The 18768-nt window shown below is 44.3% G+C and overlaps 1 protein-coding gene across 1 annotated transcript; it reads right to left on the bottom strand.

Moving 5' to 3' along the window:
• Window positions 1-15986: 15986 nt before the first annotated feature.
• On the bottom strand, window positions 15987-18379 carry FJX1 (four-jointed box kinase 1). The gene has a single exon (XM_003734241.6). It carries the CDS (start codon window positions 18209-18211, stop codon window positions 16901-16903), a length of 1311 nt encoding a protein of 436 aa, XP_003734289.5. The 5' UTR covers window positions 18212-18379; the 3' UTR covers window positions 15987-16900.
• Window positions 18380-18768: the final 389 nt, after the last annotated feature.

Genomic DNA, 18768 nt, shown 5'->3' with positions numbered 1-18768 from the left:
AATCAAGCAATGAAAGAGACATTGCCGACCTGGATCTAGAGGTTTACAAGTTGATTTCTTTTTTTTTGAGAGAAGGAAAGAAAAAAAAATAATAAGTAAAGGAGAGGAAGAAAGAGGAAGAGAAAGAGGGAGAGTAAATGGAAATATTGCTTTATTTTGAAAAAAATTGGGTATTAATAATGGCCAATCAATGTTTCATTTAAACTAATGGGTAGGTGTGATGTGGTATTGACAAGAATGTATATTTTGTGTATTTGAAGTGGAGAGCTCTATAAATATTTATTAAGTTTACTTGTTCCGGATCTGAGTTCGAGTCCTTGATATCCTTATTAATTTTCTGTCTCATTGTGTCTAAGTCTCTATGTATCTGGGTGTTAGGATCGTTAGCTCTTGTTGTTGCATTGTTCCTTTTACCACTATATCTTTGTTGCTTTAAAGTCTATTTTATCCGATACAAGAATTGCAACTCCTGCTTTTTATTTATTTATTATTTATTTTTGCTCTCCATTTGGTTGGTAAATCTTTCTCCATCCCTTTGTTTTGAGTCTTTGTGTATCCTTGCATGTGAAACAGGTCTGGATGTAACATGCCGTTGGGTTTTGGCTGTGTCTTTTGATTGGGAATTTAGTCAATTTAAATTTAGGGTTACTGCCATTTGATGTTGACTGGCTGTTTTATCCATTTGTTGGTGTAAATTCTTCTTTATGTTGTTGCTCTTTACTTTTTGGTGTATTTTTAGAAAGGCTAATACTGGTTGTTTCTTTCTGTGTGTAATGCTTCTTTCAGAAGCTCTTGTAAAGCAGGCCTGGTGGTAATAAAATCTCTGAGTTCTTGCTTGTTCATAAAAGATTTTATTTTTCCTTCAGTTGTGAACCTTAGTTTGGCTGGATATGAAATTCTGGGCTGAAGGTTCTGTTCTTTGAGGATGTTGAATATTGGCCCCCACTCTCTTCTGGCCTGTAGAGTTTCTGCCGAGAGATCTGCTGTAAGTCTGATAGGCTTGCCTTTGTGGGTTATCTGACCTTTCTCTCTGGCTGCCCTTAGTATCTTCTCCTTTGTTTCAACCCTGGTGAATCTAACGATTATGTGCCTTGGGGTTGCTCTTCTTGAGGAATATCTTTGTGGTGTTCTCTGTATTACCTGGGGTTGAATTTTGACCTGCTTTGCTAGTTTAGGAAAATTTTCCTGAATAATATCCTGAAGGGTATTTTCCAGCTTGGATTCTTTCTCTCCGTCGCATTCAGGTACACCTATCAAACGTAAATTTGGTCTTTTCACATAGTCCCACATTTCTTGGAGACTTTGCTCATTCCTTTTTATCCTTTTTTCTCTAATCTTTTCTTCACGTTTTATTTCATTAAGTTGGACTTTGACCTCTGATATCCCTTCTTCTGCTTGAACAATTCGAGTGTTTAAACCTGTGCATACTTCTCAGAGTTCCTGTATTGTATTCTTCAGTTCCATTAATTCACTCATACTCCTCTCTAAGTTGTCTATTCTCAATAGGATTTCATCAAACCTTTTTTCAAAGTTCCTAGTTTCTTTACGTTGGGCTACAACATGTTCTTTTAACTCACCGAAGTTTGTTATTATCCATGCCTTGAAGAGTGATTCTGTCATCAGGAGGCGCTCGTTCTCCATCAAGCCTTGTTCCATTGTTGATGTGGAACTGTGATCATCTTTAGACGGAGAGGCGTTCTGACTTTGAGTATTCTCAGCTTTTTTACGCTGGTTTCTTCCCGTCATTGTAAATTTATCCTCTGTCGTCTTTGAAATTACCAACTTTCAGATTAGGTCTCTTGAGTGGACGTCCAGGTTGTTAGTTCCCAGGGCCAGAGCAGCGGCGTTAAAACTGATGGTGCTTTTCTGCCCAGGATTCTCCTGTCGGGCTTCCTTCTTGTGTCCGTAGTAGGTGACTCTGCCTTCCCAGGGCTCCAAACCTTGGTCAGAAGGGGAAGCGGTCCCGTTTACTCTGCGCTGAGTGCTGCCGCGCGGAGGTGCCAGCGGAACCGCTGCGCCGACCACGAGAGTCGCACTGGCGACTTGTGTGTTTCCACCACTGTGGGATCTTCTGCTCCGTGAGCGACCAGACTTTGTCTGAAAGTGTGGCGTCCTCTAGTTCTCCGCGCCTTCCCTGAGAGCTGCAATCCCGGGATGTTAGCGATCGGCCATCTTGGATCGTTCTATTATTATTATTTTTTTTGAGCTGGAGTTTCGCTCGTTACCCAGGCTGGAGTGCAATGGCGCGATCTCAGCTCACTGCAACCTCCGCCTCCTGGGCTCAGGCAATTCTCCCGCCTCAGCCTCCTGAGCAGCTGGGATTACAGGCACGCGCCACCGTGCCCAGCTAACTCTTTTTGTATTTTTAGTAGAGATGGGGTTTCACCATGTTGACCAGGATGGTCTCGATCTCTTGACATCGTGATCCACCTGCCTCAGCCTCCCAAAGTCAGTTTTCTTATCTATAAAATAGAGGCAAGAATCACATCTGTCAAAGAAGTCATGATTAAATTCATGTGATAATACATGTAGTAAAATGCCCAAAATGGTATGTAGCACAAGGTAAAGTGTAAAATAAGTCTTAGCCATTATTATTACCCAGAAGCTTTCCTGTGCCACTGCCACAGTCAGAGGCAGAGAGGCAGTGGCACGCTCAGGGGAGTTATGTGCCAACTGCATTCAATGACATCTCTTTCCAACTCTATTCAATGACATCACATCTATAGCTTGAAACTGACCACAGTGGGAATTTTTACACCATGGAAACTGGCAAACATTACAGATCAACCCTTGTCCACATCCCCTACCCAAAGCCAACTGTTAAACATTCACCAAGACCCTGCGGAGTGCAAGAGAACACATTGCGCCACTGAGCCTCCTTTTCCACAGCTTCAAGGCGGGGTGAAGACAGGGGTCCCAGCCAGGTCAAAAGGCTGCTACCCACTTAAACAGATGAGAAAAGGTGGACACCCCTCCTTTCCTGACCACATAGTCTTCACCCCTGTACAATGCAGTAGGTGAAATATCTGTTGTCATGGGACAATCATTCCAGACATCATTTCCACCCCTCCTACTTTTTGAATGCTTTCTTTAATCAGGAGTCTTTAACTGTAAGCAACAAAAACACACATCTGGGAAACATAAGCAAAATGGGAATTTAATGGCAAGAAATGAAGAAGATTTGAAAGAAAGTTTGAAGTATGTCGCTTGGAATAGACAGGTCCCAGGCAGCTGCAGAAGTTCTAGGTGCAGGACCTCTCCAACTGTCTTCCCAGCTGGAAAAAATAGTTAAGAAGCAACTTCATTTTTTTTTTTTTTTTTTTTTTTTGAGACAGAGTCTCACTCTGTCACCCAGGCTGGAGTGCAGTGGCACAATCTCCGCTCACTGGAAATTCCGTCTCCTGGGTTCAAGTGATTCTTCTGCCTCAGCCTCCCGCGTAGCTGAGACTACAGGCATGCGCCACCACATCTGGCTAATTTTTGTATATTTTAGTAGAAATGGGGTTTCGCCATATTGGCCAGGCTGTTCTCAAATTCCTGACCTTGTGATTCGCCTGCCTTGGGCTCCCAAAGATCTGGGATTACAGGTGTGAGCCACCATGGCTGGCCAAGAAGCAACTTCTTAAAAGGGAGAATTCAATCTACTGAGTTTAGATCACATGCCCACTCTTTGGCATGATGAGTGTGTATGGGAGAACCATGTATGGGAGAACTAGATTTAGGATTCAGTAACACTAACCACAACTGGGTACTTTTCCAAAGCAAACCAGATGTTTTTGAAGAAATAGATGCTGAGTGACCATAACCACAACAAATGTTAATTCTGCTTTCTTAGTCCCCTCAGTGGGAAATGTTTTGTGGTCCATTTCTGCAAAGGAGATGGTCATAGCAACTAACCCTCATGTCCATGGTCTTTTCACAGAATGTCAGGGCAGCATAGGTCCATGAAAACAAAAAACAAAAACAAAAGAGACAACAACCCAAAGCCCATCAGACTGCAGAAAACAATGACCTCGAAGGAAAAGCTGCTGCCTTTAGCTTGAGTAATCCCAAAGTTTACTGAGTTCATGAGAGTACACTTGACAGGGTGATCTTCATGTGGCATTCTCTGGGGAAAGACTTAAGAACTTAATCTGCCCTTTTCACCTCCAGTTTCTCCCGTTCTTGCCCAGGGTGATTAATGTGGTGATGGCTTTGATGACAACTCTGCGGAATCCTGAGGGATCTATAATCTTGGGATGACATCATAGGGTGATTTGTTTGCTCCCAGGCTGCTATACATTTCTTTGGGTACCAGCTGAGCACCCAGGAAAGTCTTCTGTAAACCTGTCAGAAGTATTGTGGGGGCCATAGTGTGCCTTTTCTTGTTTGGATTTCCTTTTCCTTCTGTCCTGCACTGTGATAAATTTAAGAAAGGTGGTTTATCCTCTTTTGTCTTTTCTTTTGTTGTTTATAACAACTCTGTCGATGATGGCTTTGTTTCTTCGGCACTATCTGGATGATCTCCCTGCCACAGCAGGTTTCTGTGGCTTTGCTTTTGAGGCATCTGTGAAGAAATTGATTCAGAAAAGAATCAGTAGCAAATCCCTAGAGTAGGCATATGGTAACTGCTTTTTTGTTTTTTTGTTTTGTTTTGTTTTTGAGACAGAGTTTCGCTCTTGTTACCCGGGCTGGAGTGCAATGGCGCGATCTCGGCTCACCGCAACCTCCGCCTCCTGGGTTCAGGCAATTCTCCTGCTTCAGCCTCCTGAGTAGCTGGGATTACAGGCACGCGCCACCGTGCCCAGCTTTTTGTATTTTTAGTAGAGACGGGGTTTCACCATGTTGACCAGGATGGTCTCGATCTGCCAACCTCGTGATCCACCCGCCTCGGCCTCCCAAAGTGCTGGGATTACAGGTGTGAGCCACTGCGCCCGGCCGCTTTTTTTTTTTTTTTTTAAGCCAGGGTCTTACTCCCTTCACCCAGGCTAAAGTGCAGTGGCGTGATCTTGGTTCACTGCAGCCTCAGCTTTCCAAGCTCAGGTGATCCTCCTACCTCAGCCTCCTGAGTAGTTAGGACTACAGACGAGTGCCACCATGCCCAGCTAATTTTTTGTATTTTATTTTAAGTAGAAACAGAGTTTTGCTATGTTGTTCAGACTTGTCTCAAACTCCTGGGCTCAAGTGATCTGCCCACCTCGGCCTTCCAAAGTGCTAGGATTACAGATGTGAGCCACCATTCCTGGCCGGAAACTCCTTTTGATAGAATGGGTCATGGGAGGGAGGGTCATTACATAAGCATCTCTTGAACTATATAGCACAGACAATGTTGGTGCCTTTAAGTGGGATTATTAAGCACAGAATGTTTTACTACATATATTAGTTTATTCTCACACTGCTATAAAGAACTACCTGAGACTGGGCAATTTATAAAGAAAAGAGGTTTAATTGGCTCACAGTTCCACAGGCTTTACAGGAAGCTTGGCTGAGAAGCCCCAGGAAACTTACAATCATGGCAGAAGGCGAAGGGGAAGCCAGCATATCTTATCATGACAAAGCAGGAGAGAATGAAGGGCGAAGGGCTGCACACTTTTAAACCGCCAGATCTTGTGAGAACTCTATCACTAGACAGCACTAGGGGGATGGTGCTAACTCATTAGAAACCACCCCATGATCCAATCGTCTCCCAACAGGCCCTACCTCCAACACTCAGGATCACAATTCAACGTGAGTTTTGGGTGGGGACAAAGAGCCAAACCATATCACCACATAACCACTTTTGAACTGGGTGGAAATTGGTAGAAAATAAGCCATTTAATCTGTGTTTCCACTTCTTTCTTGTGTCCTAGTAGTCCATGTCTTATATTTACTGAGTCTTTGCTATGTGTCGGGCATTGTTGTAAGTACTTTGCATGTGTTAATTCATAAACAGGTTGGTTGGATTATTATTCCTATATTCAAATGAGGAAACTGAGGGTCAGAGAGCATAAGTAACCTGCCTAAACTCTCAGAGCCAGAAAATGAAAGAGCCAGGGTTCAAACCTATAGAGTCTCCCTCTGTAATTTGGCCTTTACCACTATGTGATAGGGCTTCCCTAAGCCGTGAGGATTATGATATACATCTCCTACCCTCTGTGCCTGGCACTTAGTAGGTAGGTGCCTACTTACCTCTGCAGCCTCAAATTTTGCAATCCCCTTCTAGGGTTGTACTCTTCAATCACACCAGGCTTTCATTTCCGTACAGCAAGCTCCTTCTCTCAGGCTCTCAAATGTGCAATTCCTTCTGATTGAAATGCTCTCCACTCCTTCTTTTCCCCTCTATGCTGACTGACTTCTGCACATTGCTCTGGTCTCTGTTTAAATGCCACATCCTTCAACCTCCAATGTGAGGTTGTCCCCTATTAACACTCTCATAGGGCCATGTATTTTCCTGTCATCCCATTTATTACAGTAATAATTTGCTTAATGTCTGTCTCCTCTACCAGACTCTACACTACAGAAGATCAGAAACCATATCTCTCCAGTTAACTGACCTGTTCTACCACCTAACATGGTGTCTGACCCACAGTTAGCAGCCAGGAAACATTAATGCAATGAGAGGTGCCTAATGCCTGTTTGCCAAGTGAAGGCTTTATTCAAAATGAAGGCTTTGAATAAAGCAGGGGAACTAAAGATAGGGCTTAGGATGACACGTCTGTTGTTCCATGGATTTGAACCTTTACATCTTATATCCAGGAAATGTTATTCTAATTACATAAGGGGCAATCAGAACTTACTGTTGGTCTTAGTGTTGGGTCACTGGTTCAGGAAACTCTCTGCTACTCCAGGTGTTAACCTGCTAGTTGCAGGATCATGGGATGGTGAGGAGGTATTGTTCAGAAACGTGGAAGAATCACTCTGGGGCCTCGGAGTAGACATTTATCAATTGAGCTGGAAGTATTTCAATAGTCTAATAACCAACATAACTATACTGATACATGCAGCACATACCTGGGCCAAGAGTAATCACTTGAAAACAGCCCAGGAGGGATTTCACATGGAGCACCAACTTCTGAATTGCTAAGTCTAGAGTCACTATAATAATTTTTATGATATGAGTCATGCATCCAGGATCGTAGTATCAGAAAAGACAGACACTACGTGGAGTCGGGTCATGAATGTTCTATTGCAGGGAGACTTTGGATGGGTCCCAACTATAAACAGGTGGAGGAGAAGGGAGCCACACAGCAATGTTTTCTGGGCATCTTTTATTAGCTCAATGCCTTGAAAAGTTAAAGATGCTTAACCTTTTTTTTCATTAGCATTTTTGATTTTGCTAATAGGTCACTAGAGATAGGCTCACTAAATAATGAAATTGAATGTGCTGCCTCTGGGAGTGCAAGGTTGAGATTCACGTGTGATGGCAAAGCCTTTCGTTTTTGAAAGGTTGGCAGAATGTGCTCTTCAGTGTCAAGGGGCCAAAAATCAAGTGGTGATGGCTGGACTTTACATGGTTGGGAGCTGTGGCAGAGGTAGGATGCTGACTGCAAATGAAAAGTAATTTTCCCTGGAGTAACTTGACCTTTCTTTCATCCTAAATGTAACCTGCAGAGGCACTAGCTCTTTCCCCTGCAATGTGGCATCATTTTGCTGTCTCCGATGCTGATTGAAGGTCAGTGTGAGGGCTATCTGTACCAGAGGCAAAGGCTGCTTCTTTGCCACTCTACCACATGCGATTCTTTTTAACAATCCTTCGCCTTTCCCCTTGTTCCCAATCTTTTCCTTTTAATCATTTTCCTGGCATATATCTCAAACTTGCTGGTGGCAAACAGAACAGAATTTGTTATTTACTCCTGGGTCACTTGTTTTATGGATTATTTCAGGTCAAATCCTATTAAAGTAAATGTTTCCATTGTGGGGAAATCTCTCTGAATAACCAAATAGGGCATCTAATCCTCAAGTAAGGGCCAGCTTATTGCAAGCAGGATTTGATAACAGGCTTTAGAAGGAGCTCAGGTGGACTTTGTTTCTAGCAATAAGGCAAACTACATGACCTAAAAACCTTCTCTCCGTAAAACACCTATACATGTTTTATAAAATATAACAAACATCTTTTTAAATGCATAGCCGAGCTCATAAAAATGTAAGGAAAATCCCCAGGGGCCTAAAACAAAGCGAAAACCAAAAGCAGAATGATAGGTGTGAGCTGAAACTGGAGCTGCCCTGGTTTTGTGTGCGTGTGTGTCTGGTCTTTGTAATCAGATTGGGTTTAATGTGCCCCAGTGGGAGAGAAAGTTGAATCTTTCAAAGACCCTCCATAAAGCCAGGACTGTCAAAGGAAAACTTTATCCTTCTAGCAAAGGAAGATGTGAGAGGACATTGCTTGTCTTAGCTTGAACTCTAGTTGGGAAAAAAATGAAGGTCTCTGGGAAGATTCCTCCTGTTGTCATATGTCTGTTATTTAAATTTACACTTTAAAATGATTAATATAAAAGCAATCCAGTCTGGCTTTAACCCTGGGTTGTCTGCTACAAGGAAATGAAAACATCTTGGGAAAGACATATGTTCACCAAACAAAGTGAGAGTCTCACAGATAAAATCCTGCCTGAACATGAGTTTACAATCTAAAATTACAAAATAAAAAGCCTCCATGGTCAAGTTGCTGATTTAGGAAAACAAAACAAAACATAACAGGACACCTAGTTAACTTCAAGTTTCAAATAAATAATGTATAATTTTTAATATAAGCATATTTCAAATATTACATGCAACACATATATATGAAAAAATTGTTCACTGCATATATGAAATTTAAAGTTGACTGGGTTTCACATATTTTATGTGGCAGCTCTAAACGTGCAAGTCAGGAGACACACAAAAGTCTGGGGTTCAGGGTTAGAGCACCCCAGAACTTCAGATAGAGTAATCAGATGTATAATTTTAAATGACTGAATACATCAAAGAAAGTCTTGAATACACGAGAAAAGAAGAGAAAACATTTTTTAAGTGTTTGGCAATTCTTGAAAAAGCACCAAATAGGACTTTTGGAAATAAGAAAATAAAGTCATTGAATTCAAACAGACAGAAAAAACAAATCTTTAGGGATGGTTAAGCAGCAATTTAGACACTATCAGAGAGAAAGCTAATCAACTAAAAGACAGAACTGAATACCCAGAGAGCAACACAGAAAGATAAAAGATATGTGAGAGAGATTGGGCCATGAAGGATAGAAAGATAACATATGCCCAGTAACAGTTCTCTAAGGAGAGAAGAGAAAGAATAAGAAAGAGAAAATAAGAGATGATGAGTGAGAATTTTTCTAGACTGGAAAATAAAAGGGAATTCTTAGATTTAAGAAAAAGCATGTTTCTATCAGAAAGACAACAATGACAAAATCCCAGTGAAGGCCCAGCATGGTGTCTCATTCCTATAATCTCAGCATTTTGGGAGGTTGAGGTAGGAGGATTGCTTGAACATTTGGGAGGATTGAGTTTGACACTAGCTTGGGCAACATAACAAGATGTTTTCTTTACAAAACAAACAAATAATAAACAAATCCTCAACCATATATGAATACATTATAATGAAATTATAGGACACCAAAGACAAAGAAAGAAACTTTAAAGAATTAGAAAAGACTAATATTTAAAAAGAGGACAAAAAAGAAAAAGATGAAGAGGAAAAAGTACAGCTCACTCTTTGGCAATAGATAGATCTTTCTTCAAGCCAGAGCCCCAACCAAGTCTTCCAGCCATGTGGGCAGTTTACTTAATCCCTTTGAGCCTTAGTGTCCATGTCTGTAACAGAAATATTTGGTGTATAGATATCATTGCTTATCCTAACAATCTTGCAAAATCCCTAACCCAAAGCCTGGTTTGTTAGTATGTATTCAGTAAAAAGTAGGTATTGATGTTATTGACAGAACTAATTTCCCTGTGATATTAATTCCTACTGTACTCTCCCTATGCAGCCAATCTTGGGGTGATTACTATTTAAATGGATGCCCTATTGCAGAAAGTACATAGCATCCCTGCTGGAAAAGTTTAAACCACTACTACAGGGCTCCCTCAACCCTCTAAGAGAAGCTATAGAGGTCATGCCTCACCACAGGCAGCAGAAGATCTTTAGGTTGTTCAGAAAACCATTATGAAAATTCCTCTTTGTACCCTCCTTTTCTTCAAACCTTTCCTGAAATTTGGAGATAAACATGGGCCAACTCGTAAGCCTTCCTTGACCTATCTCCAGATGAGCATCCAAAGTCCTGTTATATGGTCCCATGGCACTTTACTATAGATTGCACTGTTCATATTTAGCATCTGCTAGATAATTATCTGTCTTTCACTGGTAGACTCTAAGCTTCATGGAGGCAGGTTCTTACCTATCTTGCTCACCACTGAATCCACAGTGCCTAGTATATAGACTGGGGCTTTTTAGGAGGTACCTAAAAAGTTTTGGAATCTGCAGGTAAGGAAAAGAAACTGGAAGTCAGGAATGGAATTCATTTGCGTAGTTGTTGTACATAAAAACATGGCATTTTTCTAGAGTTGAAAGGGACTCCAGAGACTATGTAGTCTTTGCATTGCTTTTCCAGATGAGGGAAATAAGGAGTTCACCAATTTGTCTTATGGTCCAGGGCTATCAAATAGTAAATATCAGGTTCAAAGGCCGTTCTGCCAGTTCCCAAACAGTATTGCTTCACTTTTATCACGTTACCTCCATGACCTTGGCTGTGTGTGGAAGCCAGGTACAAAAGGACAAATAGTGTATGATTCTACTTATAAGAAATATCTAAAATAGGCAATGATATAATATAGAGACAGAAAGTAGATTAGAGGTTATCAGAGGCTAGAGGAAGGGAGGAATGAGGAGTTACTGCTTAATGGTTACAGAGGTGTTTTGGCAGGGGGTCAGGGGATTGATGAAAAAGTGTCAGAAATAAACAATGGTGCTGTTGCACAAAGTTGTGAGTATATGTAATGACACTAAACAGTGCACTTAAAAATAATCAAAATGGAGCCGGGCACAGTGGCTTATGCCTGTAATCCCAGCACTTTGGGAGGCCAAGGTGGGCAGATCACTTGAGGCCAAGAGTTTGAGACCAGCCTGGCCAACCTGGTGAAACTCAGTCTCTACAAAAAAATACAAAAGTTAGCCTGGCATGATGGTGCACACCTGTAATCCCAGCTACTCAGGAGGCTGAGGCAGGAGGATCATTTGAACCAGAAAGGGGGAGGTTGGAGAAAGCTGAGATTGCGCCACTGTACTCCAGCCTGGCGACAGAAGGAGACTCCATCTCACAACAAAACAAACAGAACAAAGCAAAACAACAAAAAAGAAAAATGTTATATTATGCATATGTTACCACAATGAAGAAAAGAGTTCATTACTAATCATTGCCCAACCACTTTGCCTCTCCAGGCCAGTTGTGAGATGGGGACAAAGTCTTTAGTGAACATTAGAAAGGAAAAAGAATCATTGTGAGGAAGGTGGAAAGTGGCAAAGACAAATGCATGGTGTATCTAATTAAACGTGACACCTCTCTATTTTTTAACCCACAATTTCTCAGCAAAGTAGAATCTGTGAGTTGGTACTGGAGAAATGCCAGTTATACATAATTTTTCTGCATAGGGTGTAAAATAACTGATAAAACCGTAAAAGACACCATATGGCACAGATGAAAGAGAAAAAAGGAGTTCTTTTTTGTTGCTGTTACTCAATGAACAATTAGTTCTCTATTCTCCTAAAAAAAAACGAAAAAAAAACCTAAACTAAACTAAGGTGCCATTAGGAGAAAAATTTCCAAAGTGTCAGGAAGACATATCCAAAATGGAAAGAAAGTTGGAAAGATAAATAAAATGAGCATTCCTCTAGCTATATTTAGTGGAGTCCTGCAGAGAAAAAAATTCTAGCTAGGCAGCATTAAGACATAGTTTATTAATGCAGTTTCCCCCACAGCAGGACACAGAAAGAGAAACTGGTAAAACAGTCACATTAAAAAATTATGACTCCTACATCTGATCTTTATGAATACACAGAAGAGGAACTGTCCTCTTGAGTCGTCCTTGGGCCGTGTGGAAGCAGAGATGCAGAAGATTATTATTATTTTTGCTTCAAAGCACTGTTTGCTCATACATGGTTGGAACAGACTGAAAGTTACTTCCCATATCTAAATATGGGAATGTTTCAAGTATTTATAGAAAGACCCTATGTAAGATTTAGAGCAGTTCTCCCAATTACATTCTGAAATAAAGCACTACATTCTTTTGTTTTTAAAGAGTGTTCAAAATTCAAGTGTGTTTGTATCGCCTTTGGGGAAATATTGTAGTAGGTAGTAATCTGGTTATAAATGGAATTTCCCTAGAATCTTAGAGCTGAAAGGGAGACTGATGATCTAATCCAGTGTTTTGCACAGTGCAGCCTGTGCCCCACCAGTGAGTTATGAAATCAATTTAGAGGGTAACAGTTAGCGTTAGGAAATAGAGGAGGAGAAGGAATAGAATAGCATTGGGTGAAAAAGGAAAAGTATGTTATACGTACTGATTTGTGAAACTTTTGTTTCAGTGGTATGATCGCGTGTCTCTCTGCCTAACCGAAGTCACAATATAAAATATGTGTGTCTTACTGTGAGTTCTGGTCCAAAAAATTGGAAATTATCAACCTAACCAAATACCTTCGCATTGCAGGCAAGGTAACTGGAGCCAGAGAGAGGAAATGACTTTCTCCAGTCACATAGTGTGTCAGAAGTAGCCCAGGTCTCCTGTCTCCCAGTATCATTTCTATTAGACTTCCATGCCTAAAATATGTTTGAAGGTGATGTCAACCCTTGTCCTTAGATTTTCATACCTCCTTGGCAGCTGACATTCTATTATGTTCTGGAACATTTGCTACGTTCTGAATTCCCTTTTCTTCATCTCTAGCACTCCCACGGCCCTTCTACCACTTGGGATCAGTGATTTTGTGTGACGTGGGCTGGTGTGCACAGGGGCAAAATATCAGCACTTAGGCTTGGATGATCCATGACTTATGGATAGCTCACGGTAGCTCAGAAGATTTGGAGTTCCACAGCTCACTGCTCCCTGGAGCTGATGAGCCACACCAGGAATAGAATTACAGCCTCCTTGTGAAAAAGAAGGAAGTACATATGACCACTCACTTAGAGGGCATCCTCAGACACAAGATAGCTAGCTGACAGCTGTGGGTTCTGGGTAATTCCTGCCAGACTCAAGCACTCTAGCTGGTTTTCCTGGGTTCAAAACAGAAGCATGTAGATAGTGTTCCACAACTGCAGAGATAGAACAGGATTATGAAAGAGGATCATGTCTGGAACTTAAGGTGCGTCTGTTTTTGAGTTAGAGGAGAAATGTTCTACCGCACCAATAAACAAACACTTATATTGCATTTGCTGTGTGCCAGGCACTATTCTGACAATATTATAAATAGTTGCTCATTTAATCCACTTAATCAACCTTAAGGTCTTAGAGGACTCTCCTAGCTGCAGTTGTAGGCAGAAGGTTGAGAAGCATTGAGATGTGTTAAAATAATTTTTCTTTCTGATTGGAAGACAGGAGGGTGAATACACTTAATAGAGTTTAGTTTAGAACTATGTCATTGACAAAACAAATTAATCAAAAGTCAAATCCAGGGAGAAAAGGTCAACTGCCCGCTTTCTCTTGGCAGAAGGAATGGGGAAGAGGGTTGTTCTTGCAAAGATTCATCACTTCTTGAAGCTTTCCAGAAGTGGTGATGGATTTGCAATAAGCCATCTGCTTTTCTTTTTTTTTTTTAATCTAAGCCACCCTCATATATTTGTAGTATAGCTGCCTTGATGCCGAAGTCTGCTTGGGCCCTGAAACCACCCACTCAAACCCATGTGGAGATCAAACCTGTGCCCTTTGCCTTATGAACCAGTGCCTTGTATAGTGCTGGAAGACGGTCCTTAGTAAGCAATTTGTTGAATTAATTTACTAACACATGTTGAAAACTGATACAGACCTTGGAAACAGCCAGATTTGGCTTTGATAATGAAAATTACTGAAGTGTAAGAAGGGCAAGATTTTTTTTTTTTTTTTTAAAGAGGAATAAAAAGAGGTTTTTTTTGGAAGCACCTGTATGTGCTTGTATGTTTTATATGTTAACATTTAAATCCACCATATTCTGATTGAATCTCCATTTCACAGATCAGGGAACTAAGTTAAATGACTTGCTGAAGTTAAGCAGGCAGGGGACAGAATTCAGAGTATTATCTGCCTGCAGAACCCAGTACTCTTTCCGAATCATGCTGTGGTCTGAAGTTGTTTCGTTGTTGTTATTCATTTGAGAAATGATTTGACCCCAGCAGCATTCACTGACCACGGCAAAGCTTTAATTGATCTTTCCATGCCGTAACCTACTTATTATCCACGAGGAAGAGCAACCGTTAAAACCCATTCTGTAATTAAGTCTTGGTTCTATTAACAACTCCACCACGTAATTGAACTTATTTCTCGAACAGGCAGGTATGGTTCACTAAAGAATCTGAGAAGAGCCATTTAAATTATGCTCAGTGTTTTGCTCTGGGTTAACCACGATCAAGTCTGGGCTCGGAACTGAAATATAGAAAGAATGTAGAGAATGCCGCTGGCCCAGAACTCACCAGTGCTGAATCTTCATGGGAGCCAGGATGTATTTCCTGTGCAATCTGTGAAACTTCTAACTTATTACTGCTCATTGTTTTCCTCCATGAATACACTGGGTAAAAATGCAGGTTGCCAAATACTTGTCCTGTTCTTTGAACAGCCTCCATTAACTTAAACAGAAAATCTAATAGTGAAATGATCCCCAGAAATGGAAAATGTTTCTTTCTGAAAGGTGTAATGATGAGAGGTATCACATTAACAATGTCTCGAAAAAAGATAAATTTGCCATTATCAGTACATCCTATGGCTGTACTGTGAATACATTTTACTTACACCACACATAGCTTATGGACTATTTTTTTAAGGCTAAGATAAGATTGGGCTTCGCAAAAGGCACTGAAAACCTAAGGATGACATTACATAGTTAAATTACACACTATGTTGTAATGTAGGGGGGCAGGGGGAGCAACAGAGATTTTATAGCTTCCTGACTCTATAAAACCCTAGATTTACAAAGGCAAGTCAAATAAAAAACTATTAAAGTTGCAACCAAAAGTTGATTTGAGTTAAAGTTCATTAAATAAAAAGAAAGTAACAGGCAAGATCACTTGAGCCCAGATAACAAAGAAAATGCCAAAATAAAACACAAAAGCCCGTAAAATAAAAATCAACCTCTTCCTCGAGTCAAAAATCCAAAAGTATTTTGTTTGAAGTCCTAAAAAGGGTCCAAATGTCAAAGTACTGCACGCTTTTGTGGTCTCGGGCTGGGTGCTCTGAGGGGACCATGCAGTTAGTACCAAGAAAACAGTACAACCTCTTTAGAGAACTGGATGATGAGTCCAGATGTTGGAGATTATGATCTCCTGAATCCATTGGAATTTATGCTAGGAGATTAAAGATAAGAATTAATTTGACTTTATCTACCTGTTCCCAATGTGGGCTCAGCTTATTATCTGTACACATTGCGATGCACCGTAATTATGATACTGAAAATAGTTTGCAACATGTGATCACTGTAGCTAAGTTTTAAAAGGGGGCATTTGTCATATTTTAGTCTCCACATCTGGTTCTATCATATTTGCCAAATGATTAATCTAGGAATATATTACAGTGAAATCCTTTCATATCAAAGTTTTATTTGCCAGGAAATAGAACACTCTCCTCCCATCTGTCTTTCCATCTCCCCCCACATTCTAAGCTAAACTCAAATTTCCAGCACCAGGGTTCATCTGAGTGAGGACAGAGTCTGCTCTCGTCTTTGTTCAATTCTTTAAGTTCTGTAGTCACAACTGGCATGGATATGCATCCTTTGTTTTAAAAGTACATCCACAAGAAAGAAAACCTAAATCTTATTCTGAAAGCAGATGGGGCACCAGAAACATCAAACAAGTTAAAACCACAGGAATTAAATTCTAAATTTTAAACTCCCTTTTATTGAAATATAAGTTTGTTTAGTATATTTACACGACACTTTATGCACATATATACAGAGAAGGCAAATTTTGTCAAATAAAAAAGTTTTTCTTAATAAAAAATTAAAATAGAAACAAAATAAAGTGCATAAAACTGATTTTTTTTCCTTCTGGTGAACATCATCATTGTCAAAATTTTGGTCAGCTGGGAAAGGGAGGAAGAAAAAATTCATTATTTGACTTAGTGCATACAGCTGGCCCTGAATTCGCAGCCTTCAGGCCAAAATGACAAGAGGTCAGGAATGAGTCAGGCAAATTGTCAAGGTCTGCAGGGCTCCCCAGAGTCTGGAGGTCCTGCTCTTTGTCCAATCGGGAGCCGTCCCCCTGCTTGGAACAGTGATCTCACCATCGCGGCGCTGGAACAAAGGGAGAACACAGGAAGGGGGCTCCACCAGCCAATGTCACAGCCCTGCTCCCGGGCCACCAGCGCTGTGCTTGGTAGAAAATTGCAGAATTAGCTCAACGGCTCAAACGGAAGTTTTCCTTTTTCGGAAAGGGGATGGGGGGACCCCAAGAATGGGGTGCATCTCCCACAGGGACGGCCACTCCGAGGCCAAACCCCAGGAGCCAGTTTCTGCGGATCCAATCTCTGTGCTGGCACAGGAAAGAATCCTTTTATAAGCTGGGTGGAGGGAATGTTAGACTTCTCGCCTCGGTGAGTTCGTCCTCCCAGAACTTTGAAAGGAAGCAGAGTGGGATTGAAAGAAAGGGGCAGGTGGGTGAAGAGCTGAAGTTTTTAGACACCTTTGCGGGTGGGCGTTGGCCAGCTGGTCTCCCACAGTGGCAGAAGCGACGGCCCTTCCCCCCATCATCCATACCCCAGCCCCAGGTCTCTCTCTTTTCCTCCGGGTGACACTAAGCCTCAGACCCGCGGCCGTACTTGGCCGTACAGTGCAAAATGTGCTTGGCGAGGAAGTCGAGGCGGCGCTGTAGCAGCTGAGCGTGGGGGTCGGCGAGCGCGGCCAGCTCGGGGAAGCGAGGCTCGTGGCGCCGGTAGAGGCGCAGCAGCCGGGCCGCCGCGTCTTGTCCGCGGTGCAGCTCCAGGACGCGCCGCGCGGTCCGCTCACGGAACACGCACACTGACTGCAACAGCGGCTCATTATACTTGTCCCACATGCCTGCCACCCGGTAGCCGTGCACCAAGCCCGCCTCGTTGTCCAGAAAGACCAGCGCCCCGCCCGGACCACGGTGCAGGTTGCTTGTGGCACGCTGCATGACGCGCGGGTCCCACTGCAGGCTGAAGAGGTTGCTTACGAGCCGGTCGAAGTTGGCGGTCAGGTAGTCGAAGAGGATTAAGTCGGTCCATTGTACTAGGTCCACCAGTTCCGCCAGGCTGAGGTTTGCCAGCTCGCCTCCGGTGTCGCGGAGGGGCCGCAGACGGCCATCCTCCGAACGCCAGGGCGCCGGCACCACCACGTCCGTGAGGTTGGGCAGCCAGCGCGTCAGGCTCACCACACTGCCCTCGGTCCAGTGCGCAGCGCGCAGCTCCTCCTGCACCTGCGCCCACTGCGCTCCCCGCGCCTCCACCCGGGCCAGTGCCAGCGGCGGCACGTGGCGCTGGAGGCCCAGCAGGCGCGCCAGGTAGTAGGATAGGGCCTCGCCCTGAATCTGCTCCGGGTTGATGCCGTAGCGCACGCACGCGCGGGTGCCGTCGGCAAAGCGGGCCAGTCGGTTGGAGCTGCGCCCGCAACCCCCGCGCTCCAGGGCTACCACCCGAGAGCCGTGGACCACCTCCAGCCACTCGGCCGCCTGGGCTTCCGAAAAGCCCCGGGGCACCTGCTCCTCCAGGCCGTGGCTCCAGAAGACGCCCCCGTGCACCGCGGCGCTCTCCTCCGGCCGGGGCTGCCCGGCTGGCACGTGCCACCTGCGCTCGCCCGGGGACTGCCGGGGCGAGCCGTCCGCGCCGGCCGCCAGGGTGAGCAGCGCCCGGAAAGTTTTCAGGGAGCCGCCGCGGGCGTCCCACGCCAGGGGCGGGGGCAGAGGGAAGCGAAGCGCGGGCGCGGAGCCGCCGCTCCGGCCGGGGCGCCGTGGCAGTCGGTCTTCTGGCGGACGGGAGACGAACCTGGTCCGCGGCGGCAGGAGCCCTCCCCACAGCGCCAGCAGCGAGCCCAGCGCCAGCAGCCAGAGCCCCGCGGTGGCGGCGGCGCCCCGCATCCTCCTGCCCATGCTCTCGCGGCTGTGCCGGTGCGCCGCCGCCGCTTCAAGCCGAGCCCCGGCACCCGGGTCCCGGCGGCGAGGCGGGCCCGGCAGCTCGGGGGCTCCGGGGCTTCGGGCGCTTCGGCTCCATCGCGGCTGCGGGGCTGTGTCCCGCGATCCGCCGGGCGCTGGGAACTCGCGTCGCCGCCGCTTCCCAGCTGCTTTTGTATTTCGCTGTGAGACCCTCCGGTGGGCGCGATTCACAGGCGCCCGGACCACGTGGGAGCGAGGGGGATCCCCCTCCCTCTCCTCCGCCGCCGCTCCCCGCCCCCCGCTCCTCCGCCCCCTTCCCCTCCTCTTCCCCTTAAAGCGGCGATGGCTCCTTCCGAGCGGGAGAGGCGGCCCCACACTCGGTTGGGGACTTAGGGGCCTGGGGGAAGCCGGACTGGCGGCGCCCGCGCAGGGGCGTAGGAGGGGGCGGCGCAGAGCCGGAGTCTGGGGCCTGGCGGGAGGGACGCACCCTGGGCCCTCGCGGGGGTGTAGTGGTCGCTGGGCCCCTAGCCTAGGCAGCGCCGGGTCACCTGCAA

Source organism: Callithrix jacchus, chromosome 10, assembly GCF_049354715.1.
Source record: "Callithrix jacchus isolate 240 chromosome 10, calJac240_pri, whole genome shotgun sequence".
Classification (NCBI taxonomy): Eukaryota; Metazoa; Chordata; class Mammalia; order Primates; family Cebidae; genus Callithrix; species Callithrix jacchus.
Note: the sequence above shows the minus strand (reverse complement) of the source record. Positions and strands in the feature narration are given on the sequence as shown.

Excerpts from the sequence above, each read along its gene's own strand:
- FJX1 (XM_003734241.6), bottom strand. The coding sequence starts at position 18,211 with ATGGGCAGGAGGATGCGGGGCGCCGCCGCCACCGCGGGGCTCTGGCTG.